This window comes from Suhomyces tanzawaensis, assembly GCF_001661415.1.
Source record: "Suhomyces tanzawaensis NRRL Y-17324 unplaced genomic scaffold CANTAscaffold_1, whole genome shotgun sequence".
Lineage (NCBI taxonomy): Eukaryota > Fungi > Ascomycota > Pichiomycetes > Serinales > Debaryomycetaceae > Suhomyces > Suhomyces tanzawaensis.
In genome coordinates this window covers 604,970-631,232 of record NW_017963636.1, presented here as the reverse complement: position 1 = coordinate 631,232, position 26,263 = coordinate 604,970, and the positions used below count along the sequence as shown (strand labels likewise).

The 26,263-nt window shown below is 46.6% G+C and overlaps 14 protein-coding genes across 14 annotated transcripts; 8 read left to right on the top strand and 6 right to left on the bottom strand.

The window, feature by feature from the left end:
• Positions 1–137: 137 nt before the first annotated feature.
• On the top strand, positions 138–2,030 carry FET33 (putative oxidoreductase; the record flags this gene model as incomplete). Its single annotated transcript, XM_020209231.1, has 2 exons — positions 138–1,654; positions 1,736–2,030. The coding sequence occupies 2 exons, from the start codon at positions 138–140 to the stop codon at positions 2,028–2,030; spliced, it is 1,812 nt and encodes a 603-aa protein (XP_020066710.1).
• Positions 2,031–3,062: 1,032 nt separating this feature from the next.
• Positions 3,063–4,386, top strand: IFG3 (Ifg3p). The gene is made up of 2 exons (XM_020207130.1): positions 3,063–3,094; positions 3,144–4,386. Exons 1-2 carry the CDS (start codon positions 3,072–3,074, stop codon positions 4,147–4,149), a joined length of 1,029 nt encoding a protein of 342 aa, XP_020066709.1. The 5' UTR covers positions 3,063–3,071; the 3' UTR covers positions 4,150–4,386.
• A 325-nt stretch (positions 4,387–4,711) lies between these two features.
• VPS2 (ESCRT-III subunit protein) lies at positions 4,712–5,389 on the top strand (the record flags this gene model as incomplete). The annotated part of the gene is made up of 1 exon (XM_020208697.1): positions 4,712–5,389. One exon carries the CDS (start codon positions 4,712–4,714, stop codon positions 5,387–5,389), a length of 678 nt encoding a protein of 225 aa, XP_020066708.1.
• Positions 5,390–5,486: 97 nt separating this feature from the next.
• MET14 (adenylyl-sulfate kinase) lies at positions 5,487–6,089 on the bottom strand (the record flags this gene model as incomplete). The annotated part of the gene is made up of 1 exon (XM_020211351.1): positions 5,487–6,089. One exon carries the CDS (start codon positions 6,087–6,089, stop codon positions 5,487–5,489), a length of 603 nt encoding a protein of 200 aa, XP_020066707.1.
• A 305-nt stretch (positions 6,090–6,394) lies between these two features.
• On the top strand, positions 6,395–6,760 carry MRP17 (mitochondrial 37S ribosomal protein bS6m; the record flags this gene model as incomplete). The annotated part of the gene is made up of 1 exon (XM_020208996.1): positions 6,395–6,760. One exon carries the CDS (start codon positions 6,395–6,397, stop codon positions 6,758–6,760), a length of 366 nt encoding a protein of 121 aa, XP_020066706.1.
• A 1,561-nt stretch (positions 6,761–8,321) lies between these two features.
• On the top strand, positions 8,322–10,225 carry CANTADRAFT_24474 (uncharacterized protein). Its single transcript, XM_020207129.1, has one exon. It carries the CDS (start codon positions 8,440–8,442, stop codon positions 10,108–10,110), a length of 1,671 nt encoding a protein of 556 aa, XP_020066705.1. The 5' UTR covers positions 8,322–8,439; the 3' UTR covers positions 10,111–10,225.
• A 1,348-nt stretch (positions 10,226–11,573) lies between these two features.
• Positions 11,574–14,060, top strand: CANTADRAFT_3675 (uncharacterized protein; the record flags this gene model as incomplete). Its single annotated transcript, XM_020208694.1, has 1 exon — positions 11,574–14,060. One exon carries the CDS (start codon positions 11,574–11,576, stop codon positions 14,058–14,060), a length of 2,487 nt encoding a protein of 828 aa, XP_020066704.1.
• A 1,028-nt stretch (positions 14,061–15,088) lies between these two features.
• On the top strand, positions 15,089–15,403 carry CANTADRAFT_3674 (uncharacterized protein; the record flags this gene model as incomplete). Its single annotated transcript, XM_020208692.1, has 1 exon — positions 15,089–15,403. One exon carries the CDS (start codon positions 15,089–15,091, stop codon positions 15,401–15,403), a length of 315 nt encoding a protein of 104 aa, XP_020066703.1.
• Positions 15,404–15,565: 162 nt separating this feature from the next.
• Positions 15,566–16,615, bottom strand: CANTADRAFT_43487 (ketopantoate reductase family protein; the record flags this gene model as incomplete). Its single annotated transcript, XM_020208967.1, has 1 exon — positions 15,566–16,615. The coding sequence occupies one exon, from the start codon at positions 16,613–16,615 to the stop codon at positions 15,566–15,568; it is 1,050 nt and encodes a 349-aa protein (XP_020066702.1).
• Positions 16,616–17,078: 463 nt separating this feature from the next.
• Positions 17,079–19,163, bottom strand: CANTADRAFT_3672 (uncharacterized protein; the record flags this gene model as incomplete). Its single annotated transcript, XM_020208691.1, has 1 exon — positions 17,079–19,163. One exon carries the CDS (start codon positions 19,161–19,163, stop codon positions 17,079–17,081), a length of 2,085 nt encoding a protein of 694 aa, XP_020066701.1.
• A 716-nt stretch (positions 19,164–19,879) lies between these two features.
• COF1 (cofilin) lies at positions 19,880–20,299 on the bottom strand (the record flags this gene model as incomplete). Its single annotated transcript, XM_020209285.1, has 1 exon — positions 19,880–20,299. A coding segment is annotated over one exon (420 nt), but the record flags the coding sequence as incomplete, so codon positions are not given.
• An 828-nt stretch (positions 20,300–21,127) lies between these two features.
• Positions 21,128–21,658, bottom strand: CANTADRAFT_45653 (peroxiredoxin family protein; the record flags this gene model as incomplete). The annotated part of the gene is made up of 1 exon (XM_020209236.1): positions 21,128–21,658. The coding sequence occupies one exon, from the start codon at positions 21,656–21,658 to the stop codon at positions 21,128–21,130; it is 531 nt and encodes a 176-aa protein (XP_020066699.1).
• A 1,631-nt stretch (positions 21,659–23,289) lies between these two features.
• CANTADRAFT_43613 (zinc-binding alcohol dehydrogenase family protein) lies at positions 23,290–24,393 on the top strand (the record flags this gene model as incomplete). Its single annotated transcript, XM_020208985.1, has 1 exon — positions 23,290–24,393. The coding sequence occupies one exon, from the start codon at positions 23,290–23,292 to the stop codon at positions 24,391–24,393; it is 1,104 nt and encodes a 367-aa protein (XP_020066698.1).
• Positions 24,394–24,830: 437 nt separating this feature from the next.
• On the bottom strand, positions 24,831–25,898 carry CANTADRAFT_19204 (fluoride transporter; the record flags this gene model as incomplete). The annotated part of the gene is made up of 1 exon (XM_020206423.1): positions 24,831–25,898. The coding sequence occupies one exon, from the start codon at positions 25,896–25,898 to the stop codon at positions 24,831–24,833; it is 1,068 nt and encodes a 355-aa protein (XP_020066697.1).
• Between the last annotated feature and the right edge of the window lie 365 nt (positions 25,899–26,263).

Here is a 26,263-nt window from a genome sequence, read left to right as displayed (position 1 = left end):
TCACAACCGAACTCTTACTACACGAAGGCCTCAGCACGGCCTCACACAACCACCTTCTGTCCCTCCAAAGCTGCTACAACTTGTTACCATCTTCACGACTCAAACCTCAGTCCCTCACACCCTTCCAACCCATCGTCATGTTGGCAGCTATCGTCCTTTTTATAGCGGCAGCACTAGCCCAGACCCACACCTTCCACTTTAATGCCACCTACGTCCATGGCAACCCCGACGGAATGGCCACGCGGAGGCTTATTGGAATCAACGGCCAATGGCCCATTCCCACCATCAAAGTCAAAAAGAACGACCGTGTAATCATACACTACACCAACACTCTCGAGGACCGCAACACCTCCCTCCACTTCCATGGATTGTTCCAGCGTGGCTCGCCCCACATGGATGGACCAGAGATGGTCACCCAGTGCCCCATTCCTCCAGGTTTAACTTTCACCTACAACTTCGAGGTCCCTGACCAGGCAGGAACCTACTGGTACCACTCCCATTCTGGCGCCCAGTACGCAGATGGGCTCCGGGGAATGTTCATCATCGAAGAAGACGAGCCTCTGTCCTACCACTATGATGAGGAAGTGTTGCTTTCCGTCAGCGACTACTACCACACCGAGTCCCCCATCATCATGAAGCAGTTTTTGACCAGATTCAATCCTACTGGTGCTGAGCCCATCCCCCAGAACTCCTTGTTCAACGAAACCAAAAACGCCACTTGGACAGTGCAGCCAAATACTACTTACTTATTGCGTATTGTTAACATGGGGTTGTTCACTTCACAGTATTTATTCATTGAGGATCACGACATGGTCATCGTCGAGGCAGACGGTGTCCCCATTGAGCCCACTACCGTGGACTCGATCTACCTCTCGGTTGCTCAAAGATACTCAGTGTTGATTAAGACCAAAGAATCTACTAATAAGAACTTCCGCTTTGTCAACGTCATCGACCAGGAAATGTTGGATTTGCTACCAGAAGAGCTTCAGGTGATCTCCACAAACTGGGTCGTCTACGACGAGTCCAAAGAGTTGCCTTTGCCATTGAAGAACGGAAAGAACCTGTTTGACAAACTTGTGGCGTCTCTCAACCCAATCAATGAGTTCGACTTGACTACCGCCGACAAGGTACCGTTATTGCCCGACCCAGACTACCAAATCGTGCTCAATTTTACGATGGATCAACTTGGCGATGGAGTCACCTATGCATTTTTCAACAACATTACTTACGTAGCACCTAAGGTCCCTACGTTATATTCTGTATACTCATCACCAGATCGCACAGACGCACGGATTTACGGCTCCAACACCAACACCTACATGTTGCAGTCGGACGAAGTGATTGAAATTGTTGTCAACAATATGGACCCAGGCAAGCATCCATTCCATTTACACGGCCATAATTTCCAGATTGTCGCAAAATCCGCTGAAGGCGATGAAGAAAATCCAACCATATACGATCCCACCAACCCTGAGTGGAACAACTTTCCAGAGCATCCTATGGTACGCGATACCGTCCAGGTTGAGGCCAACGGGTTTGTGGTACTCAGATTCAAAGCAGATAACCCTGGTGTATGGTTCTTTCATTGTCACGTTGATTGGCATTTGGAACAGGGATTGGCCATTACGCTAGTAGAGGCCCCAGAATCAATCCTGTTTAATGATAATTCAAATGATTTGGTTCATGAATCCTTTTTGAATGAAACCAAGAATGACATGTTTACTTACTCAGGTAGCCATTTTGACTCTTGCTATGCAGCAGGAGTACCCTATGTTGGCAATGCCGCTGCGAGACATGGGCCCGATGGAAGATGGTTCGACTTGAGCGGAGAAAACAAGCAACCGGCCCCATTACCTGAAGGGTTCACATTAAAGGGTTACTTCGCCATGATTGTGTGCACGTTTGTGGCTATCTTTGGAGTTATCAGTATCTACAAGTACGGAATGGAGGACGTCAATTCCGAGGATGTGGAGGCCACCGTGCACAAGCTCTACAAAATTTTGAGAGACCACGGAGTGGAGGTCAACTAAGCAAATAGCCTTAATTGCAGAGAAATCTGCGACACAATATCGTACATAGCCTTAAATTATTGGTATACCCTATATATCTAATCATATTTATATCCTACGCTTTAAATTTAGGTAGCAAGCTGTAATGGAGTTTTGAAATTTTCATGGAAAATGTAGTAACTTCTACCATCCCAAGGAAAGAATACAGCCTACAGTTGATAGACAAGTTTGAACAAGGTTTCAGATCCCAGTATGTTAAAACCACCATGCTAGTACTTTACAATCCTTAAAATCTGCTGTGGAATCGGGTACGTTCTCCAAACGTGGAACAAATGAATACTACCATTTAAGTCACTAGTTTATTGCCAGGGCCACTACAACTCGATTGGTAAAGGTGGCAACACGGTCATTCCTGGGGTCCCCGTTCCATGGATGAATCGTTAACTATGATTAAAGGGCTTAGGGTTAGATTCTGGGATTGAGACACTTGCATTAGCCTCTTGAGAGTGCACTGGTCCATGTTCTATAATTCCGAGATCAGAGCTGGGACAAGACTAGCAGCTGGTGATGGGTCTCTATCTATGTTCAGATTTGAGCCACTCCGGCCATGAATAATGATGTGGGGAGAGATCACCTGGAATAATCTGAGTCATTATGTCTCCATGGCAACATTCCATGAATTGTGATCAAGAACTATCACTGTAATCTACAATTATAGGAGGTGAATGTCCACCCACTGGAGTCTCCCGAAGCAATGCCATCACTGGCAACTGAGCCAATGATAAGACTACCGAAAAACCTTCTCAGCAGTAGAACCTCTGGAGAACTCAGTAGAGTAGTTTAATAGACCGGACGACCAGTAGACGAATAGACCAGTACTTCCAACATCGGAGCATCCCTCCCCTTTCCCCAGAGTAGTCCTATTACCCTCCCACTCTGGGCCCTTTCCGCAGGGTCGCGCTCGCTAGCGACTACCCCAGTGCTGCCGCCTATCAGTGGTACCCGCACTATCTGGTACCATATAAGACCACTCCACCCCATATTCCCACCACCACTCGCGCCATGACTAAATACGTTGTGGTAGGGTAAGTCAACTGCCACCCGTTGGCCCCAAAGACTCCTTACTAACTCCAGCTCCGGCATTATCGGCCTCTACACCACCTTCTGCCTCCTCCAGCACGGCGTGGACCCTTACCAAGTTACTGTGCTCGCGGAGTACCTCCCTGGTGACGAGTCTGTCAACTACGCCTCACCCTACGCTGGTGGCAACTTCTCGTGCATTACTGATGACGACCCCGCTACCCTTGCATACGACAAGCACACCTACACCCACCTTCATGTGCTTCAGCGGGAGTTGGGCGGCCCTGCTTGTGGACTCGATCGTTATCTCTCCACCGAGTACTGGGACACCAAGCCGTCACGTCGCAAGTTGGACTCGTTGGCGTCGTACTTGGAGTGCTACGAGGTGGTGACCGATGGCCCCGCCTACGGCATTCGCTTCAAGTCCTGGAACTTCAATTGCCCGTTCTTCTTGTTGAACTTCCAGATCTACCTCCAGGACAAAGGCGTACGCTTTAAACGCGGCAAGTTATCCCACATCGCACAGGCGTACCTGGCAGACACCCGCTGTGTATTCAACTGCACTGGATTGGGTGCCCATGGCTTGGGTGGTGTCAACGACACAGCAGTCTACCCCACCAGGGGACAGGTGGTGGTGGTCAAGGCACCCCACGTCACCGAGAACCGCATGCGTTGGGGAGCGGACTACGCCACCTATGTCATCAAGCGCCCCTACTCCAACGACCAATTGATCTTGGGTGGATTCATGCACAAAGACAACTGGAGTGGTGACACCTTCCGCGACCAGTCCAACGACATTCTCGCCCGTACTACCGAATTGTTTCCCGAGATCTTGACCCGAAACCCACGCGGCTCCTCCATAGCCGATTTGGAGGTGGTCCGCGTGGTGGCAGGCCTCCGTCCGTCCCGTCACGGAGGGGTCCGCATCGAACGGGAGCTCGTGGACCACAACAAGATCTTGGTGCACAATTACGGTGCCAGTGGCTACGGGTACCAGGCAGGCTTGGGGATGGCGCACGAGGCAGTGCGGTTGGCATTAATGGGCGACTCGAAGATCTAGTCAGCAGATGTGTGAAATATAATAGACGGGCTAAGAACGGCAAATAGTTGGCGAAAAATCCTACAAAAATAAACATATTCTTCTGAATGCCTTGCTTATCCTTTCACGAATCTCTAAAATATTACGTTCGAAATGAATATTAACCAGTAGTCTGCGTTTGACTTACATCGCCTACCCAGCCATACTTTGGTTAGTGAAACTTCAATTCCATTTGTCAAAGTTACCACTCCCCGACTGGAACTGTTATCACTGCTCTTTTCCGGCTTCAGTATAGACCTCTTACAATTTAATGAATTTTCCAGCCTTGTAAGTGTAGAAAGTTGCTGCAATCATTTTGAGATTTTTAGGATCAACTTGGTATTTTTCTTACAGATAACGGACAAAAGTCTCAATATCACCCATCTATACCCTCTAATCCTCTATAGCCCTGCCTGTGAACTCACCTGATGAAAGATCACCGGCCTGACCATTTTGGGCCAATTGGCCATATTGGGTCGTGCGCGCGCCCCACAGATAGGGAGAACTTATCACCAGCATCTTGTACCATTCCTCCATCAGCCCCATGTCACAACTATTCGAGTGGGCTTTCGGCAAGAAACTCACGCCCCAGGAGAGGCTTCGAAAGAACCAACGGTCCTTGGAAAAAACCCAGCGAGAATTGACCAGAGAGACCACCAAACTCCAACAGCAAGAAAAGAAGCTCATAGGAGAAATCAAAAAGTCCGCCAAAGCGGGCCAGTTGGCGAGTGCCAAAATCCAGGCCAAGGACTTGATACGGACCCGAAACTATGTGGTTAAATTCAACTCGATGAAGGCCCAGTTGCAGGCAATTTCCCTTAGAATACAGTCGATCAGATCGAACCAACAGATGGTGTCATCGATGCGAGACGCCACCAGATTGTTAAACGGGATGAATCGGTCTATGAACTTGCCCCAACTCTCAAGAATTGCCCAGGAGTTTGCCAGAGAAAACGATTTGATGGACCAAAAACAGGAGTTCATGGACGAGTCTATCGACGACATCATGGAAGACGATGACGAACTTGGAGAAGATGAGCAGATCGACGAGATCTTGGGCAAGGTCATGGACGAGATTGGTGTGGACTTAAACACCACCTTGAAGGACACCCCCAACACCATCAACGTGCCAACTGAGGAACGCAACGAGAGAGTGGCAGAGAAGATTGGTGGCCTGGATGAGGACGACTTGCAGGCCAGATTAGATAGTTTGAAGAAGTGATCACAGCCAAATTAGATAGTTTGAAGTGGCTCTCGAATGCACGCTACAATCAGGCATATTCACGGGTCTATTCTAGCTGATCATATCGAATGATCATTTACTCTATGTACTTGTGTTCAATCAAATATTCGATAATCTTGGAGGCTGACTCCTCGATGGTGGCACCTTCATAGTTCTTCAAATGAATTTCGGCGTTTTCAGGTGCCTCGTATGGAGCACTGATTCCAGTAAACTCCTTGATAATTCCCTCTCTGGCCTTCTTGTATAAACCTTTAGGATCTCTGGTCTCAGCTACAGAAACTGGCACATCGACGTATACTTCGACGAAGGGCAAGTTATCCTTTTCGTGTAATTGTCTGGCCAACTCACGGTCTTGCTTGTACGGACTGATGAAACTGGTCAATGTAACACAACAGGAATCGTTGAACAATTTGGCAACTTCTGATATTCTTCTGATATTCTCGTTTCTATCAGCCTCACTAAAGCCCAAGTCCTTATTCAATCCGAATCTGACATTGTCACCGTCCAATCTGTAAGCATTCAAGCCACGAGCCAAAATGGACTGTTCCAAAGCACAGGCAATAGTGGACTTACCACTGGCTGATAATCCAGTCAACCAGACAGTAACACCCTTTTGCTTTCTTAATTGGGCTCTTTCTTCATGAGTCAAGTTTGCGTGCCAGGTGATATTAGTAGCCATTTTTTTTGTTCTTGATAATTAAATTTTTTGGTAAAAGACAAGAAGTAGGGGCAGTATCTGTACTATAGATCTGATCTTAGCTGGTCTAATTATGAAATTTTTAGACATTATATGCCATTGCACGTGATCACGAATCATGATAAGTTATCAAACACACGATTGCGGGGCAGTGATGGTGCGCGACAATGTCGGTCTGACCCCGTGTCGTCTTGTCATGTGCAAATTGTCAGGTGACACAATGTTTTTCACATTTTTTTCACCCGTCCTTTGGTCTTGAATACGAATACTTCTACATCAACGCCAACATGTACTATGAATTGTTCGCCATAGCGCGTATTGCCGATCCCGTGCATACCAGTAAAGAAGCAGTTAAGATTGTGTCCACCATCGGAAAGTTGATCCTCAACAATAGAGGTGTCATCAGAGATATAACCAGTTTGGGTGCCAGACCATTGCCTAAAATCATGAGCAAAGAACAAGAAAAGCATTTCCAAGGATACCACTTCCTCATGGGTTTCGACGTTTCGTCCAACGTGCAAGCACAACTTTTGAGAACATTAAGAAGTGATCCAAGAATTTTGAGAGCCAACATCCTCAAGCAACCAATGACAAAATCATTAAACGTTGGCTCTTCCGTGCAACAAGCATTAAACGCAGTTCAAAAGGTTTAGGGATATCATGACATGTACATAGTAATAAACATTATCAGAGATGAGCATCATGGGGTGAAGCTGTAGGTACCCATTGGATTGTTAAATACTGCATGAATAGAGAAATGCAGCACAAATCCAACTATTACAATCAGTTCAGGAAATATCAGACGGTATGTAATCCATAGCTAATTGGCCAGCCATGATCAGTCAGACGACGATAAGGAGACCTCAATTGTTTTTGACATCCAAAATCTGGCATTCAAAATACCATTCTGCTATTTTCTTGAGTCTACTCCTAAGAGGCATAAAGTGACAAATATTAATTAGAAACTGGCTCCGAAAAAGCATATGAAGAATACCCTTATACGTTTCACAAAACTCCCATCTTAAAACATCACTGCTATTCTGTTGCTGAGCAAAAGTATTTTAGATCTTCGAGTAATCTCGATAGGTACATCTGTTCAAGTTTGTCAAATCGAGTTGTTCATCATTTAAAAATGCATCCCTAAGTCCTCAAAACCATCACTTCGCCATTAAAGTCAATAAGAAATATGACTTGATTTTCTTGAAACTTCTAAAATTTATCAAAAATCAAAGGAATATGTAAGAATTGAAGAGCCATAGTTGGATTTGTAAAATCGTAAAATAAACGAATAATTTACAAAATCAGACTTCGTTTTAACCGGTATCACCCTGCTTGCGATGAAAAAGAACCTCGAAACGACTCAGAAGAGCTTTAATAGAAACTGTTCAGACCATTTATATACATATAGTCATCGACAAGAACTAATTAAAACTATAGAAAGTGGGAAGATTCTGCTCGTATTAGACGGTCCAGCCTTAAATTCCTCTTCGTCTTAAGAACTTGTTTGTTGGCTTCTACTTTTGTCAACTGGAAATGACACCGGAAGTAGTACTTTCCCAATATGTGCATTTTCAAGGAAGTATATAAATGGGAATTCCAAACAATGATCTGGTAATTGAAGGATCCAAAGAAAATCTAGCAGACCACTTATCTATTCCTTATAAGCAGAATCCAATACTACAAAAAATATGTCGTACTCAATTTTCCCCATAAGTGATTGTATGAATATAGCATTGCAGCCACTAACTTAAGCTTGTGGAAGATTCTGTTAAATTCATTGACTCTGTAGAACGAACTGAATTTAAGTTATTTGTCAAAAAAAAAATTAAAGTGCCTTATTTATCATTAGCCGATTATTAAGCCTCCAAATTTAAGTTTAATTAGTTCTATTTTTGACTAGATCTAATCTCTGAGTACTTTAATTTTTAGTGAGCATAACTGGACGATATCCTTAAATACGTAGCCAGTCGTGGTACTGACATTTATGCTCAGTGATACAAGGATTCTTTCTAGCTAGTGCTAACTGTTGGAATTCAAAATGGAGTAGTAAAAATTGCTTTTCTCGCTGAGTACATTATTTTTAGCAATAGTTACCCCAGACTATTGGGAAAAAACGGTTTCTACTGAAGACCGACAAATGTCTTCAAAGATACCTATGTCAATACTAATTAGTTGAAATAAAGGCATTTACTCCTTTGACGATCTTGAGTCATCCCAACATTGCTGCAACTATGTGTTGATTCTGTGTTTGTATGTGTCATATCGCACCGATACGCATCTGCGCATACTTCCACAAGAAAAAAATCCCCTCTAGTTATCACCACAAGTACCAATGAAGCTATCCTTCAATACCTTCGGATACTGGGGGTACGGGATATACTACGACATCAAGTCCCGACTCCCCTATTATGGATCCGATTTCAAGGACGCCTGGAACTACCGGGTGATACCGTCCACCATCTTCATCTTTTTCACCAATCTTTTACCCGCCATCGCCTTTGCCCAAGACATGTTCGACAAGACGCAGCAGCTGTATGGGTTGAACGAGGTGTTGTTGAGCTCAGCCATCGGTGGGGTGGTCTTTGGCCTCTTCTCGGGCCAGCCGCTTTGCATCGTGGGAGTCACTGGCCCCATCGCCATCTTCAGCTACACAGTCTACGAGTTGGTCGAGCCCAGAGGAACGCCGTATTTCCCTTTCATGTGCTGGATCTACCTCTGGTCCATGGCTTTCCACCTTATTGTTGCCGTTGCCAACCTCGTGTCTTTCTTGAAGATCATCAGTACGTTTTCGTGCGATGTGTTCGGTTTCTTCATTTGCATCGTGTATATTCAAAAGGGTATTCAGATCCTTCTGAAGCAGTTCGAACTGGTGGACTTGGCGAGCGGCTACTGCTCGGTCATGATCGCCATTTTGATGGTGATCTTTGGCGTAGGCAGTGGTGTTTTTGGCACTCAAATGCACTACTTCAAGCCTTCGATCCGGAAGGTCATCGTGGACTACGGTGTGTGTTTGGCGGTGATTTTCTTCACAGGATTCATCCACTTTGGTGGCAAGCTCGACGACACTGAGTTGGCTAAGTTGCCCATAAACAAGCTGTTTGTGCCGACTCACCTGGGGCTGGACAGACATGGGTGGTTCATTCACTTCTGGCCCAACGAGCACATCAGCACAAGCGATGTGTTCTTGGCCATCCCATTTGCCATCTTGCTTACATTTTTGTTTTACTTCGACCACAACGTGTCATCGTTGATGTGCCAGCTGAAAGAATATCCACTTAAAAAGCCATCTTCATTCCACTGGGACTTTGCGCTTTTGGGAATCACTACCGGGTTGTCAGGAATCCTTGGCATACCAGCACCAAACGGGTTAATCCCTCAAGCTCCCCTCCATTCCGACTCGTTGGTAATCCACAACCGTGACGGGAAAGCGGTACTGGTGGTCGANCAAAGAGTTACCAACACCCTTCAGGGCTTGATCACCATTGTGATGATGACTCGTCCATTTTTGGTGGTTCTTGGACTCATTCCACAAGCAGTGTTGGCTGGATTGTTTTTCGTAATGGGAATCTCAGGCTTGAATGATAACATCATCACCAACCGCATCAGGTATGTGTTCTTGGACAAGGAGTACATCGAGAACGACCCTTCATGTCCTGCCGTATTCACTGAAATCCACGCCCTAAACCCCAACAAATGGTACTACATATTTTTGTTGCTTCAAATAGTGGCAGCCATGGCTGAATTTGCCATCACTTGCACAAAAGGGGCTGTCGGATTTCCAGGGGTGTTGTTATTCTTTGCTATTTGTGCCAAGTGGATTTGGCCCTTATTTATTCCTCAACAGGAGCTCAAGAAGCTCGATGGTGAGGTCGCAGACGAGTTCATCATCAAGAGTCTCCGAATTGTGGAGGATGCGAAAAGGAGATACAGCGACGAGGAGAAGCAAGAGCTAATCTACTCAGCCGAGCATGAGCCAACCCTGGGAGTTGATAGTCCACTATAATCATTTGCATACAAAAAACGATTGAATACTGGAATACCTTTTTCTTAATCAAACAGGTCAATAATTGGACCCGAGTAACAAGTATTTAATATTTAGTATCAATACAAACGTCAGAATAAAAAACTTAAACCTTTTAAACTGAAGTCTTTCATTACCAGCTGGAATGATACCAATTCACACGACTAGAGTCAATCACAAAATGCTTGCATATACACCCTTTTACTTCTCAACTTAAGAACTCCATGACTTATTACTAATAGTATTGGAGAATTTTACAACCTACAAATTCTGGCGTAACGATTTTGCAACAACGAACCTGGAGTTAATCTACCCAGCTATATTTACCAGGTGAATCTGGGTGTTTGATAGGCAGCACATTAATAGTTTTAAAATAGAGCCGTTCGAAGAATACAGTCCCGTCACCAACGTAGAGACCATAGCCACTCATACACTGGAAGTGTTTCATAGCGGCGTTTCCAACTACCGCAGCCAATAGCTTCACCAAAAATAAGAGGACATTGTAAGGATCTAGGTTACTTATTTGAGTGGTGACAAAACTAGGCATCATGGAACCAGCTGACAAAGCATGCCCCAGTAATTGCGAGTAGTCCTAGTAAAAATTACACCCATAAGCAGTGTCAGGTGTAACCTGGAGCGATGACTACACCCTATAGATCAACCACATATCGACCACTCTGAAGCCCCTTCTCGCCAGTTCTGTCGCATTCCTATCCCTTCCCCCAGCTTACCCCTAGTTTCACCTGCCAATGCCCAGACTTTCGCACCGTCTGCCTCACTACTGATCTGTCACCGTGCTCGTTTAGTGCTGCGCTCCCGTCATCGCGCAACGTTGTGGGGCCAGACAAATTCGCCCATCGAAGATTGCCTGAGCATTAATCCACGAGGTTTGTCCGGAATCGCACCACCCGACCTTGACCCAGACATCAGTCGTACGACTTCTCGGCTAGAGCAGCTACTCTCCACACACACCGGGCCCAATTGTCTACCCTCCACTCCAAGCACCTCTTCCCGTTGCCAATCTCTGCGGGAGTCCCAACGCCAGAACGCTCGCAGACAGATCACGTGTGCTCCCCGATCAGGCAATCCAAACACTGACCCAAACAAATTCTCCCAAACATCCGTTACCCTTCCCATCCTTCAACGCTACGTAGCGATTCTGGAGCTCAATCGGACCACCTGCCACCCGTCGTCTCTTCGTCGAACCACCGCCCTTGCCCAGGCTTGTCCTCCTTCCAGTCGTCTCCCTGACTGACATATTCTACCGGTGTTCCCAAAATCCGGCTAAGCTATTGTTGCACAGTCTGTTTGTTCCTAGCTTGCCTGTTTGGAATTCCCAATACATCCATCCAGGGACCACTCTGATACCGCTTGCTTACTGACGGCCCAATTGTTTATAACCATCAATCCGTCCTACCCACTCCATTCGTTCTTTTGATCCAAGCATGGACACCGCATTGAATAAAGAAAATGACTGTACCAGTGTGATATCCCAATCAGTTATGGACTCTCATTTTTCAGCCTCCCCAATCAAACCCTTGAAGTCACAGCGTTCGTTGAACTCGTTGAACTCGCCCATGAATTCGCCCTCCAGAAAGTTGGATCCATCCCCCACTAGACGAAGAAAAATGGATCAACCTGCCACAAACCCGTTGTCGGGTCTTCAGAAAGAGTACACCCAGCTAGAGAGAAAGTACACCGACTTGCTACTCAAGAACAACGAAATATCCGCAGATTATGCTCAACTTGAACAAGATCTTTTCTCCAAGGATTCCACTATCAAGGAGCAGAAAGAGCGCATCGCCAATTACGAAACCTACGTAAGAAACATACAGGATGACTATACCAAGAACAAGGACCTTCTCAACAAGGAAATATACTTCTACAAAGAATTGATTGAAGAATTGCAGTTCAAAGTCAAAAAATTGAATTCAGAATTGGACACTAATAGGAAGCGCGAGAAGGAAATACAGCAGAAGTCAGAGGACCCAAAGTCACAAAGCGATGACTTGCAGGACATATTGGAGATATCTGAAAAGTTTAATCGTCTTCTCAAGGACTTCAAAGTGTTGCAAAGTAATTTTGAATTGGAGAGAAACTCCAAATTGGTTTTGATAGATCAAATTGAATTCTTGACCAAAGAGAACGAACTATTATCGAACCAAAATTCTAGCAAGAATTCCGTTAAGCACGATGAAGACTTACTAGAACATATCGATCAATTAAACGATAGTGTGATAAATGATTTTGCAACAACCATACACACAATGAATGAATTGACAGACGAAGACGAGGAGGATAATAATGATTATGATGACCAACAACCTAATAATGACTTAAGCATTGACGACTCGAATGAAACTGATTTAAATCACTCAAGTGTGTTGAATTACTTTGCTGACGAACTGCAAATTAACCATTCATCTCCTATCAAGCATCAATATGGTAACGACGAATCTTTGGAAATTTCCAAGAGCTTCCAGTTTCCACCTCAAAATCTGCAGCCATATTATCCTCCTTCTCCTGATCCTGAATCAAAAGACTTGAAAAGGAAATCATTACCTGTCAAAATTAGAACTTCTCCTCATTTGGATAATGAAGAGTTCGTGCTATCTCCATTGAAGTTGGCAACCAACACTAGTCACAACTATTTCGATATCGATGACAACAACACACCCAATAATACCATAGAAAGATACTCCAATTCCAAGCCAACCCATTCACGTTATAATAGTTATGATATTGTCCCTATTAAGGTTGAGTTTGAGACTGTGCATCCATCACCAAGAAGTACGTCAGTTCCTGAAAAGGAGCACCAGAAGAAGAAGTTTGGAGTCATAAATGAGACCCCTGAATTGCCAACCAGGGGAGCCACCAAGTCATCGGTGAGAAATAGTGCGTTTTATGCATTGAACGGATATGACGCGGACGTACCATCAAATAGAAACTCTATCACTACCGCAACCTCATCTAAGAGATCGAGCATGATCATGGAAAATCCTGCCCAAGACATGACCAAACAAGAAATCATGAAATTAAAGTTCGAATTGCAGTCCTTGAAATTGCACAATGAGAAATTGTTGTCGTATATTGGCTTCGAACTACAAAAGCAAAAGAATCATATTAAGAAGCTTTCCAACAAACAATCGGCAAGGACATTAAAGAAGCTAAACGACGTCAGCAAGAATATTGAGTATTCTGATGCCAAATTGATCGAGAGTTCCAAAGATATGTTGATTCATAAGAAACGGGTGTTGAGACTGGTATCCATCAATCCAATTTTGTCAAAGAACTACGGAAACAACAATGCAAATAAAGCCTCCAACCCAATAGGAATTATGAACAAAGGGATACTCCCACTTGCCAATCAATTACTAGAGGGGTTTGACCCCGAGCACCATGAATTCATTGGCGACCAAGCAGAGGATGATTACGGATTTATGAATCACAACGATAAGTTCAGCAAACGGATCTTTTCAAGTGGATTGCAAGCATACTTGAACTGCGATGAATTGGATGAAACCGAAGGTGCCGTCGAGGATTCGTTTGAGTCTGAAAATGAGAGAAACATCAAGAAGTACAAATCGCAGCTGTTCTTAATGGGGAAAGTGCTTGAGTCCAGTGATGATGACGATGACGACGACAGCATCGAGGAAGTTGAAGAGACGGAAGACACTCACGCCATGAAGCGCAAGGACTCCGAATGGGATAGTGATGGGGCCAGCTTGTCTTCGGACGAAGAGATGGGAATGTTGACTCAGATCAAGTATCTCATTTTGGGGTCGAGTGCCATCATGCTGAAGAATTCCAAAAAGAGACGAGAGCAGCAGCAGTTGGTGGACGATGGGCTCAAGTTGAAATTCATGACCATCACCCTAGGAATTATGATTCTTGGGTTGAAGTTATCGCAACAGACCAATGCGTCTCGGTAGTGTATATGAGTAATAGACATTAGAAAGAACCAAGCCATAGCAGGCAGTAGTAAGGATGTTCTTTTTGTGGGAACGCTCCAAAAGAGGATAAGATGGAGTTTCCACCACATCCAGAGACAGGTGGGATCAGGATGTGGCGGCGGGGGTTTGTAGTTAATACGGCCCAACACCAATCACACCTACACACGAGAATTGAAAAATAGCATTTGCAATGGTAGGTATTATTTTCGTTAGAAGATCTCTTCCAGACCAGGTACCGATACGCGAGAGATACGGATGAAAGTCGGCTTATTTTTGGGATATTATTTGTTCTTGCCTGCTAGCTAAGAAGTGGCCTGCTCTGGAAAACTTAATCACGGTGTCGCTTATGTAAGAGACATTTACTACTACTACTACTACTACTTCTACGAGGATGCGTCACCGTAATGCACTACGCTGCAACTTCACTACATGCACCAAAAACCATACGGCAACGCCCAACCACTATTTTTGGCACGCTTATCTCTATCGCCCCCAGACCAGTTGCACATGGTGTCGTTTACACAACTACCGCTCAGGGCCCCACACAAACCCCAGCCGTGGAGTCCCGGGTGGTTCTGAGTTCTGGCCTGGCCGCCATCTTTTCCGAGTCCGCACTCCTATCAGGCAATGTCTGCCCGATCGGGCAGTCGCGGCCGGTGCAGCAAATCACTAGCGACAAAAAGTGGAACCATGCTGGAGCTAAAATAACCTGATTTATGACCCTAACCTAGGGTCGGGAAATTCCCGCATAGCATGCTCCAGTTACGGATTTCAGGATGGCCACCGCCCCCGAAGGCCAGCTCTCCGCATTTTCCTGACCCAGCCGCCGTGGGGCTCCCAACGACTGCCGCTGCCGTGCTCGGCGGCTGCAATTTCTGTCCCACAATATATAAGCAAGGCAATTCCAGTAGATAGGGCCAGTGATTACAGTACACAGAACAGTGCTCATCACATCAGCTAGTGTCCACTGTCCAGCTGAACCAATACCACATAGCGTTACTTTCACCATGGCCCTTAGAAACTATCTCTACGCCAAACACGGCAACACGGCTACCGCCACCAAGATCAACAAGGTAGAGCCTGCTCCAGCAGAAACCACAGACTCCCAGACTACAGTGTCAGGATGTTCTAGCAACAGACAGCTTGTGTTAGAAGACGGCACCACTCAGTGCCGCAACTGCGCCGACTGTCCCAAGAAACACGCTGACCACGACATGATTCCCAAGGTGATGGTCGAGGTGAACCGCGAGGAGCTCAGTCATCGTGTGGACCACACGCTCGCCAACAAGCTTCAGGAGATCGACTTTACCCACTCGATGTGAAACATTTATTGATATATGGTTGCTAGTAGAGTACAGAAGAACAGGCAAGTTTCCACTTGCCCCGATCTGCTAGAGCATCTCCATCCAACATATTTCTTGCTAAATCTACCATCATCCAGTATTTTGCCAGATCGGCCAGACAATTCCCTCCAGATGCATTTCCTAATTCTGCATTGCCAACAAGTCGTACACCAAGCGCAACTTGGAGATCTTGTCGTCCCCCTGGCCAGGGTTGTTCTTGCCGTAAATACGAACGATGTTCCCCATGATGATCTCCAACTCAATGGGCCGTCCATGGAGGGCGTCCACCAACATCGAGGGCCGGTAGTTGTTAACAGCATCACTCTTGCGTGTGGCGTCCATCAAAAAGGTAATATTTTCGCGAGAAATGAGCCCGTTGTGCTCGCCATAATCATAGCGCTGCAAGTCGTCGTTGGCAGCCTCCATCACTTGTTCCATCATGGGAACAATCACGCGGTCTGTGAAGCCCTCGGCCTCAAAGAGCTGGCCCACGTCCTTCTTGGTCAAACAGCACACGCTGTTGAAAGAGGCGTTATAGAGGAGCTTCTTCCACCGAGTCAATCGGGTGTTGTGGTCAATCGAGATCGAATTGTAGGGGTTGCTCAAGAGCTCGACGAACGTCGAGAGCGATTGCTTGGCCTGCAAGTCGTCCAACCGCGTGAAGTCAAACAATCCATAGAGTGAGATATCGGTGCCGTACTGGGTCACCAAGCAGTCGATGTTGGTAGAACTAATATATGAAACTCCACTGATCAAGTTGACTTCGGGGGCGAGCGAGTCCCAGTACTGTTCGATGTCAATTCCGTTCTGTACAAGCACGATGCTGGTTCCCCTATTAGGCTTGATGAGGAACGACTTGGCCTGCTCGACGTCGTCCCAAACGTTGTTGTCCAGGGGAATACACTTGGTGGAAACAACGATGTAATCGAACGGATCGCTCAGCTTCAATTCAGACAATGCCTTGACCACTTTGTGAGGCCTGAAGCCTTTGATGGCGTTCTCGGCCTCGTTGGGATCGTCATTGTTCCGTCTGCCACCGTAGTCCACAGAACTGATGGTGTAGCCTTGCTCCGTGACTTTTGTATAGGCAGATCTGACCACGGCAGTTACCTCCACTTCGGGGTTAAGCAGGAGGCCATAGCTGACAATGACCCCCACACCACCCATGCCAATGCATAAGATACGAGTCATGACGAGAGTAGATGGTTCTTGGAGACTGATAGGTGTCAATGGCGTCTTCTTATAGTTTGTGGGGAAGTGGTAGCCGCGAGTACCCGACCAGGATAGTCAATTTTGCCGATGCTCGATCGGGGGCGTTGCAAAAATGTCGCGTGTCGCTAGACTTCAGAAGTGTCTAGCTATTATAACGTAGCACGGAACACTTCAGTCTGAGAATTTACTTGACTGTTCGATATAGTCAGGCAGTGGTGCTTTTTGAAGCAGCCAGGAAGGGGTGACTTTTAAACCAATCAAGCAGTATTGACCTTAACTTTACCATATACTTTCTTCTTGTCTGACCGATGTTTATAATACATAAATAATACATAGCGATAGCCTAGCATAGTGGTAGCGCACAGAATGTGGCGAGGCTTCAGTTTTACACTGGTATAGGTTTGGGGGTATCTGGACGGATACTGCTGAAATCTGCTGCTTCTTATCGGTCCAACTTGTATCGCTTGTTTCCATTGCCCAAGCTTGGGGCAGATCCGCCAGAGATCACGGTCGATCCGCTCCTCAACAGCCTGCCAATATTGGATGAGGCCATCATGGGGTCCATTCCAGCGCCGTTGACGGAGCCAGAGCTACGATGGTGGACATGTCCCTGGTTGTGGTAGTGTTGATTGCCGTGCATTTGGTTGTGGATGCCAGAGTTGGAGGTGATGTAGGTATTGTTGGAACTGCTGGCTGCACTGGTGGCTGGTGTGTTGTTAGTGTTGTTGGTGTTGGAGTAGCTAGTGGTGGCACTTGGGGTATTAGTGGCCGCAGTGCTGTTAGCGGAAATGTCGATGTTGGCATTATTCGAGGTACTGGCAGAAGATTCTTGCCCCACCGCAGCTCTTAAGAAGAAGTCGTCGATTCCCGATATCTGCTGTTGCTGCTGTTGTTGCTGTTGCTGTTGTTGTTGCTGCTGAGCTGCTTGTATCTGCTGTGCCTGCTGTCTGGCATGGAGTTGCGAAATAGTGTCGGCATTCGAAGCCTGCTGCATCATTTGCTGTTGCTTTAGAGAGCGGATATTAATGATTCTCTCATTGAAGAACGAGTTTTTGAACTCCTGGAATATTTTGACGGTTTGTGGGTATTCGTACTGGTGGTCATGAAAAAATCTGTCCGCAAAGATGTAGATAAACCTTTCGATATCGGACGCATTAATGCCCAGTGTTGGAGCCAGCTCGGTCTCTGTACTCACAGGTGGAGCAGCTGAGGCTCCCGAAGTTGAGGCGGCGGCAGACACATCTAGCAGGGGGTCGTGATGGCGCAGCTGTTGGGGAGTAGTTGACTGTGGGGGAGGTGCAATGGGCGTGATGGAGCTAGTAGTTTCGTTGGATGTAGCTGGGGCCGTGGCAGATGGGGCCCGCAAATTGGTACTGTTGCTGTGGCTAGGATTGCTTCTGGTGCTCGACCTGGTGAGCCGGTGTTGGTGGTGGTCATACTGGTGTTTTTGATTTTCGTAATGGGCCCGGAGTTGCTGTTGGTAGTCGTATGAATTGTCGGAGGAGTCTTGCAGCTGGGGCTGTTGCAGAGGCTGATGGCGCTTGTTGCCGTTGTACTGCTGGTCGTGGGGATGCTGGGATTTGTGCTGGTGGTGCTGGGACTGCAGCTGGTATAATGCAAAGTTGGAGAGGTTGAGGTTGGGGGTGTTGCTCGTGAAACTAAGACCCTGCTGGGGATGGAACTGGTTACCGGCTGTGTTTGAGCTGGAGGGGTTGGAGGTAGATGCTGCGTTTTGGGGGTTCATGAGGTCGTAAGCCGAGTCGGTGCCGGAGCCACCGGGAGTGTTGGCTCTGTTGGAGCCAGTTGTGGTGGAGGGATTGGCGTTGTTGGTGGAGCCGTTGGCAGAGCCGTTGGAGAACGATTCTGGGTTTGTGTGCTCGCCGTTGGACCCAGCGCGGGTCTTGTACTTGTTGATGTTGTCGGGGTTGGAGGAGGTCGTTCCGGAGTAGGCCTGGTAGTTGGAGGCGGAGGCCAGCGACCCGTTCAAGTCGGTGAGCGACGACACCGGCACCACGGATGGTGATACCGAGGCCGAGGAGTCTGGCGAGCCGTTTGACAACGATGCGGTGGTTGCAGACGAGGCATTGCCGCTCATACGGGACTTGTTCAAGCCGTGTCTCTTCTTGAACTGGGACAACCAGCCATGACTGAAGCCCACGAGACGCTTGGGGTCATCGACCCCGAACTGGTGGGCATAGATGGACCAGTGCTCGCGGAGAATCGGTTCGTTGATGGGCTCGTTGCGTTCCAAGCGTTGCTGGACCAAGAGGTCCATGGCGCGGTTGATCTTTTCATACTTGAACTTGACTCTTCTTCGGCTATGCTTGGAGAACGAGCCTGCCTGGTTCAATCTTTCACGGAGATCGTCCTCATTTTTGAGCCACTCGCTGAACGAGGACGTGGAGATGGATATATCGTTCTTGTAGCGGTCCACGGTCTCCAGCTGGGGGCGGTTGGACTGGTGGTAGAAGTCGAGGATCTGGATCTTCTGCTCCAAGGTGGCCCTGGGAAGCTTGGTAGGTGGCATGCTGGCGTGGGGAAGACGGGAGCTAGCTTGGGAAGACTGGCCACGGGTACAGGTGGGTAGCACCCGGTTTCACTATGGTCGGTGTGGGGGAGAGTTTGTGAGCTCAGCGTACCAATTAGCCGGAGGCACTTTGGGGCGAGGGTCCGAGGAGGGTCGGGTGTGGGTGGGGCTTCACTTCTAGGTCCACAGTCGAGGTCCTATGCTTGTTGGAGGTAACGGTGGATGTGATTCGAAAAGGATTCGCCTACGCTACACAAAAAAAAAACCACCATACAGGCAGCCTGAAGCCAGTGAGAAACGTGATAAGACCACAGGAGGGGATTGTAGGAGGCTCACCGGGAGCGGAAGGACTACAGGGTGGGAAAGGCCGCGGGAGGGAGGCGCTGGGGGGCAGTATCAGTCTGGGCCAGGGTGGCGCTGCGCTACTATGGAGGCAGTGGTAGCATTACTGGGCATTACTGACGCTAGAGGTGGCATTCCTGAGGCACTAGTAGTAGTGGCACACTGGCGGTAAAACGGAGATACACCGCAGGGTATAAATAGCCTAGCACAGAGGCCGATTGTGGTTCAGGAGATTTATGTCGGACAGGCGCCTGACAAACAGCAAGGGGGATTGACACGACCGGATTAGGCAGTGAGCGACAGAACATCAGTCTCACGTCAGTCAATGTACTTCAGTGTCAGCTACACACTACTAATAATCGTTCGTGTATTCACTAATGGGAGCCGGCACCTCTGGACACCTTTTCCAACACGGTTTCGTGGGCCACTTCCGAGAAGTCAGTGCCCTGGATGTCGGTGGAAATTCCGTTCAAGGCTCTTCTCAAAGCGTCCTTGGACGAAGCGTACACCATCTTGGATCTGATGGGGGCAGTGTCAGGAGACCAGGTGTAGAACACAATCTTGGATCTCTTACCTTCACCACCGCCGATCTCGTACTCGAAGTCGTACACGGCGTACTTGCACTCGTTTTCGGGCAACTTCTCCAAGAAGGCGTCGTAGTCGGTGTCGGTAGAGGTGGAGTCGACCACGATCTGGGTCTTGGACTCGTTGAGGGCGAAAATCACAAACTTGTACTTCTTACCCAACTTCAAGTCGTTGAAGACTGTTAAGGATTCATCGGCAACGGCAACACTAAACGTTAGTATGGGGTTCCTGAGGCCCTACCTGGGCTCTACCACTCAATGCGTACCCTGATCTGGACTGATTGCGTTAGTATATTGTTCTGGAGGCATGGCGTATGACGCCAGTTGGACATCGCCACCACCATTGGTGAAGCCAGCCATTGGTCGATCAATCGATTGGCCCCACTTCCCGAAGTGCTCCTGGGCGGTCTTGGCTCGTAGAACTCACGTACCATTTTGAATGTGTACTATTAGGATAGGAAAAGCTATGGTGTCTTTTTTGGACTGTTTTGCTCTGGTGCTGGTCGAGACTGGAGATTACACAAAGGTCGTGGGCCACGCATTATATGGAGGACACTGAGGTGGATGTCAGGGTGGCCACCATGGCAATGGCGGACAAGTAGATGACGAGGGGCATCCGAACGAGTGGTAGGTGCAAATATTGAGCTGACCGATTAGTACGGGGGGTTATTGGAACTAAAGGGGGGTATAGAGGGTGGGAGCACTATTTTTCATTTTCGCAAGCATTTACTTCAGGGAGATTTCACAGCCTCAATCGAATTTTGGAGAATCTGGTACCATCTAGCCGCTTAGGTGCATACTGGTACTATTTGGTGGCCATTAGTGGATGACTACTAATGCATTCAAAGTAGACAATTTATTCAATTGGCAATTTGCATAATCATACTTCAAGTTTCTACTTTTTTAGGGAAATCCTGGAAAAACATCAGTAGAGAAAGATGGCACAAGATTTCTGGTTACCCTATTTACAGAAATCTCAGGAAAGGTGTCCAGCCGACAAGCCACTACAAACTTTGTCAAGTAGTCATCAATTCATATTTAAAGTCTTTCCAACAAAGACGAGGCATGCGACCGCTCGGTGAACGCCCCTCCATCCTCGCTTTCCAAGTACACAATGTGGCCATCATCCACAATTGCCGCGTATCTGCTGCTGCGGGTGCCCAAGCCCTCGCTCGATAGATCTGCTACAAAGTTGTCTCCCAATTTGCCTGATAATTCAGCCTTAGGATCGGTTGCGAAAATGACGTAATTCTCTTCGTCCTTGTAGCCCAAAGCCTTGGACCAGGCACTGTTGACGAAGGGGTCATTGATGGTCAACACCACGATTCTGTCAACTCCTTTCTTCTTGAATTTACTCACATTGTTGAGGTAGGTAGGCAAGTGGTTCTCGGTACATGGAGGAGTAAACGCCCCAATTGCAGAAGTGAACACCACTGTCTTGCCAGGCAATAGCTCAGATAAATTGAGTGTTACTGGCTTGGAGCTGCTGACTATTTCAGCGTGTTCTTTGGTGTAAGGAACGTATTGCAACTTGACATCTGTAGGAAAAGTGTCACCACTGGAAGACATTGTAAAATTGGCGTATTTGTTCCCTTTTTGAGAGATCCCCTATTTATAAATCCTTTAAAGATTGAATTGCGGTGAGCAAACGTGGTAGCTATTAGTTATTAGTGTATCGCTACTGGCGCCACCAGCCGCCATTACCGCTTCGGGGATGTCAAGGTTTGAACTTTGGGGCGTGCTTTCTTGCTTATCCATGTCTATTTTCTAAATATTTTACTTACTACGGTAATCTACGGAAGTATATGCATTATATGAGCCAATATATGGGAGATCTCGATGCCCCGTCAACTTTTCGGAGTTCTAAACCAGAAATTGAACTTGATAATTCCTTTCCGATCTTCGGGTTATTCATCCAACGAACGGTATAGTAGCATTAGCAATACTTGAAAGAATATGAAGGACTGGGGATCATTCAAAGCCCTACTACCAGTCGGCTACCCAACATACTGTCATGCAAGCCCCGAACCTCCCCTCATACCAGGGGATACGGCCATGGCTCCCAACAGTCACGTGCATGTTCTTGGGTGCAAATCCGGGGTAAGAATCAAGAGTTGGACATTGCGAATGAGTACAAGTAAATTGTATGGCACTAATAATTTGAAAGTGGGAAGGGAGTATGGGTTTAAAGAAGCAGCGACTGCCTAATTATTACCGTTCAGATTTTACGGAAGCTCTTCTTCTGAGTGAAGAGCTAATTAGTAGACGCATTCGGCTGCGAGGCCAAGGAACCTGACCGGACATTCGAGGAGTCATTACTCAATTGATTGACCCTGATGCTTAGTAACTGTGAGATCATTTGGCAGTATGGCGAGTCATCTATTACTAGGGGCTTAATAATTGTGTCGGAAAGACCTCGAAAAAAAAAACAAGCTGAATCATGGATAAGACTGGGCGTAGTCTTGGTCTTGGTCCGGGGTATAGCGGCCATTCAGAAGTATTACAGGGTAGCTTAATTCACTATTAGCTCTTTTTCCTCCAACCAGATTCTGGTTCCCTACGTAAGCTCAATATCAAAACATACCCAACTATTTTATCACGCTTATTCAGAACTGAAGTCGGCAAAAAACAGTGAACTGTAACTGGAAATGGTGTATACGTATTTTATTCCGTGTTGAAGGTAAGCAAAAACTGAAGTTTTACTTTATTGCCATTTGCTGCCGTTGACTTCTCAGTCGCTTATAAAGCAAACCCATAACAGTCCTTGCGACTTTACATCACTAAGAGCTCCAATCTTATCTAAATAATACATAGCCACAAAAATATTCCAGCTATTTGTATAACTAAACATAATCTCAACAAAAACATAAACTCTATCACATACAATCATCTAAGTTCTTCTACTTAGGTGGCATTTCATGTCTCATCAACTGCTTCTGATTTATTTTCTGTAGCCCGTTGAATTGGTACTTTCAATGGTCATTTTCCATCCAATCAATGCTTAGCCGAATTGCATTTCCATTGCTAGTAGAGTGGTATTAGAGTAATGAGTTTCCTGAACAGTACGGTTAGTAGCATTTGCCCATAAGTCCGGTGGTCGCGCTCTATTCCACTACCTCCGTCCATCGCATCTCGGGACCATCTCATTTGTAAGCTGTCAAATCAAGGCTTTGTCTTTAACTTTATTCACGATGTCAACCATGAAACAAGCCATTCTGCTTGCACCCTCCGAGCCTGACACCTTTGTCCAGGTTGGGGATGGCCCTGTTCCGCAAATCGATGACAATAAGATCCTTGTCAAGGCAGTGGCATACGCCGCCAACCCATGCGACTGGAAGCACCGCGGGCCTGGATGGGGCCACTACGGAGCCATTGCCGGCACTGACGCCTCTGGCATAGTTCTTGCTGTAGGCAGAAATGTCACTGGTTTCGAAGAAGGCGACCATGTGTCCACGTTCTTGCGTGGTAACCTCGACTTCAACAGAGGTGCGTGGGCTGAGTACGTTGTCGCAGACCCTGCCACCACCATCAACTACAAAAAGACTCTAAGCGAAACCGCTCTTCCTATGGGAACCAGCCCCTCTGGAAGTATTGCCAGTTTCGAGGGGGCTGCGTCAGTCACCTTGAGCTTGGCCACAGTGGCGGTGTCATTGTCCCACAGCATCAATATTCCTTACAATAAGCAGGAGAATGCCTCCAGGTATATTTTGATTTGGGGTGGTGCCACCAGTGCAAGTGTGCTTGCAATTCAGGTGGCCAAGTTGGTTTATGGTTTGAAGGTCATCACCACTGCCTCCCAGCGTAATCACGAATTCTTGAGATCGTTGGGCGCAGACGAAATCTTTGACTATAATGACGCTGCAGTAGTAGAAGACATAAAACGGACTGCTGCTGGAAATATTTCGTTTGCTCTCGACGCTGTGGCGACTCCACAGACATTCCAACAACTCTACGACTCATTGGAAGGCTCCCAGGAAGTGTGGGTCGACAATTTGTCATTCATGGGCCCCGAGAGCATCAACACCGATTCGTCGAGAAATATCCATTTTGGAAGAACATGTGCCTATTTCGGCGATGGAAACGCTCAGACTTTGGCTGGCCACTTAGTTCCTGTCTTTGGGGGCTTGACTGAAAGCTACAACCAATTCTGGACGACAAAGTTGCCTGAGATTGTCTCTCAGTTGAAAACTTCCAACTTGCTTGTGTTGGAGCCTGGCTTGGAGTCTGCCAATCAAGCGTTGCATTTGTTGAGCACAAACAAGGTTAGTGCACAGAAAATCGTCTGGAGAGGCAACAGTGCATAGAAAAGAAATGGTTACCATGGTTTAGTCTGTCGAGGCTAGGACCAATTGATAAAAAGGGCTAGAAAAGAAATAGAATCACGAATAAACAGCGTTTTTGCGCATACCGGCCCTATGCTACATCACCATCGCCATGGAATAATGTTCATCTCATACTCCAATTACTGCTTGCGAGTATGAATGTAGCAGATCTAGTAGTTTGTAGAATTTTTCCCCTGAAAGTAGGTTTTCCTTACATGTAGCTGAATAAATGAAGCATGTTTTCCCAATTCTTTCTCCCCTCTAGATTGAAAATCAGACCTGGCTTACTCAGTTATCAGTTTACGTCGTGACTCTTGTTTAGTCGAATATAATCTCCTGGAACTAATCGATTTATCAATGAAGAAGTATTACAAATTTTCAATGCTAAAGTGAATTTATTTACTCTAATTCTAAAATGCTTAGCTGGAACAAATGGGATTGGACAAGGACTTATGGATTATTTGGTACGGCCCTATGATCAATAATGCCAACAAGAAAGATAGCACTATCGATACAAATCCGTACCTGTAAGAATGAAATACCTTTAATGCACACAACTCCACCACAAACGTGCTAACTGTAGTGAGGGTCCCACAGAAACCATCCTCAAGCCCTCTCAACACATGGCAACTGAGAATGTTACTGTACGAGTGAGCCCTATCAGCAAGAACCCCTCTGGTCAATAACGTGAGAATTGCGAGGATAACTGTCCCAAAAATATTAACCGTGTAAGTACCTAATGGGAAGCTCGGAACCTTCGGATTCAACACTTTGGAAAGATACCATCTAAGGATGACCGCAAAGGGAGAAAAAAGAACGGAAAATGTCCACAGTCGCCAGGTGCCATTATCCTTCACGCCCAATAACACCAAGTTGACAATGTAAGCACATATTCCTAGGACGATCATTGCCAATTCCACAAATTTGTATGACTTCCTGGTAAAGGCTGGAATGTGGATGTCTGTTTCTGCAATAAGATGTCTTCCCGCTAAGTATCCCCCGACTGACACTGAAAGGTGTGCTATGATCACCGAGAAGAACTCCTTAGCCCCGTCACCATTGGGGTGAAATTTCTCGGTCGAGGAGTTGGAGGTGAAGGTGTAAATCTCTAGGATAAATGACGAGAATGATGATAACGTACCACAAAAGCCAGTGGTAATGCCAGTGTATAAGGGAATAGAGTCTTTGTTGGGGTACTCAGGGCCAACCAACCCCGACCAGACGTGGTTACTATCCACTGCCATCCCCATAATAAAACATGCAGCAAAATTGGCCCATATAACTCCTGCAAGATATGCCCCACGGTAGGTTGTAAGTTCGATGAGACCCTTTCTAGCCAAAACTCCCCAAATAGAGGCGTTAACTAGGTGCAATAGTATGGGCAAGTATTTGATCACAACAGACCCCAGCAGAGGCCGCAGTGGTTGAGGGACCTTCTCAGACGCGGAGTCTTCGGACACATGTTGACTGGCGGAGGCAGCATTCATTTGTATCTCTTCCATGCACTAGTCTTTTCGGTCAGAGACTGCTTCATCCAGGCTTCACTTTAATGGTAATGGTGATTGGAGTTTCTTATCGATTATATGTCAAAAATATATCGCGCGGCTCAACCACAGATTAGTCATGGTACCTGAGACAGAGGGGACAATTAAGGAGAGTGAGGGGAGATCGGTGGGTAGTGAGTGTGAGTAAGTGGGAATTCTATTAGATGAGTCTTCTCCTCCAAGGAGGGCAGGAAGTCTTTGTTGTTATCCAGACCAGGGTTTTGTTTTGTGCTCATGGGATGTATACTATAATTTTGTCTCTAGATTCCTCTTTAAGTTTCAAGTAACTTACCAGAGCTCGCTAGGAA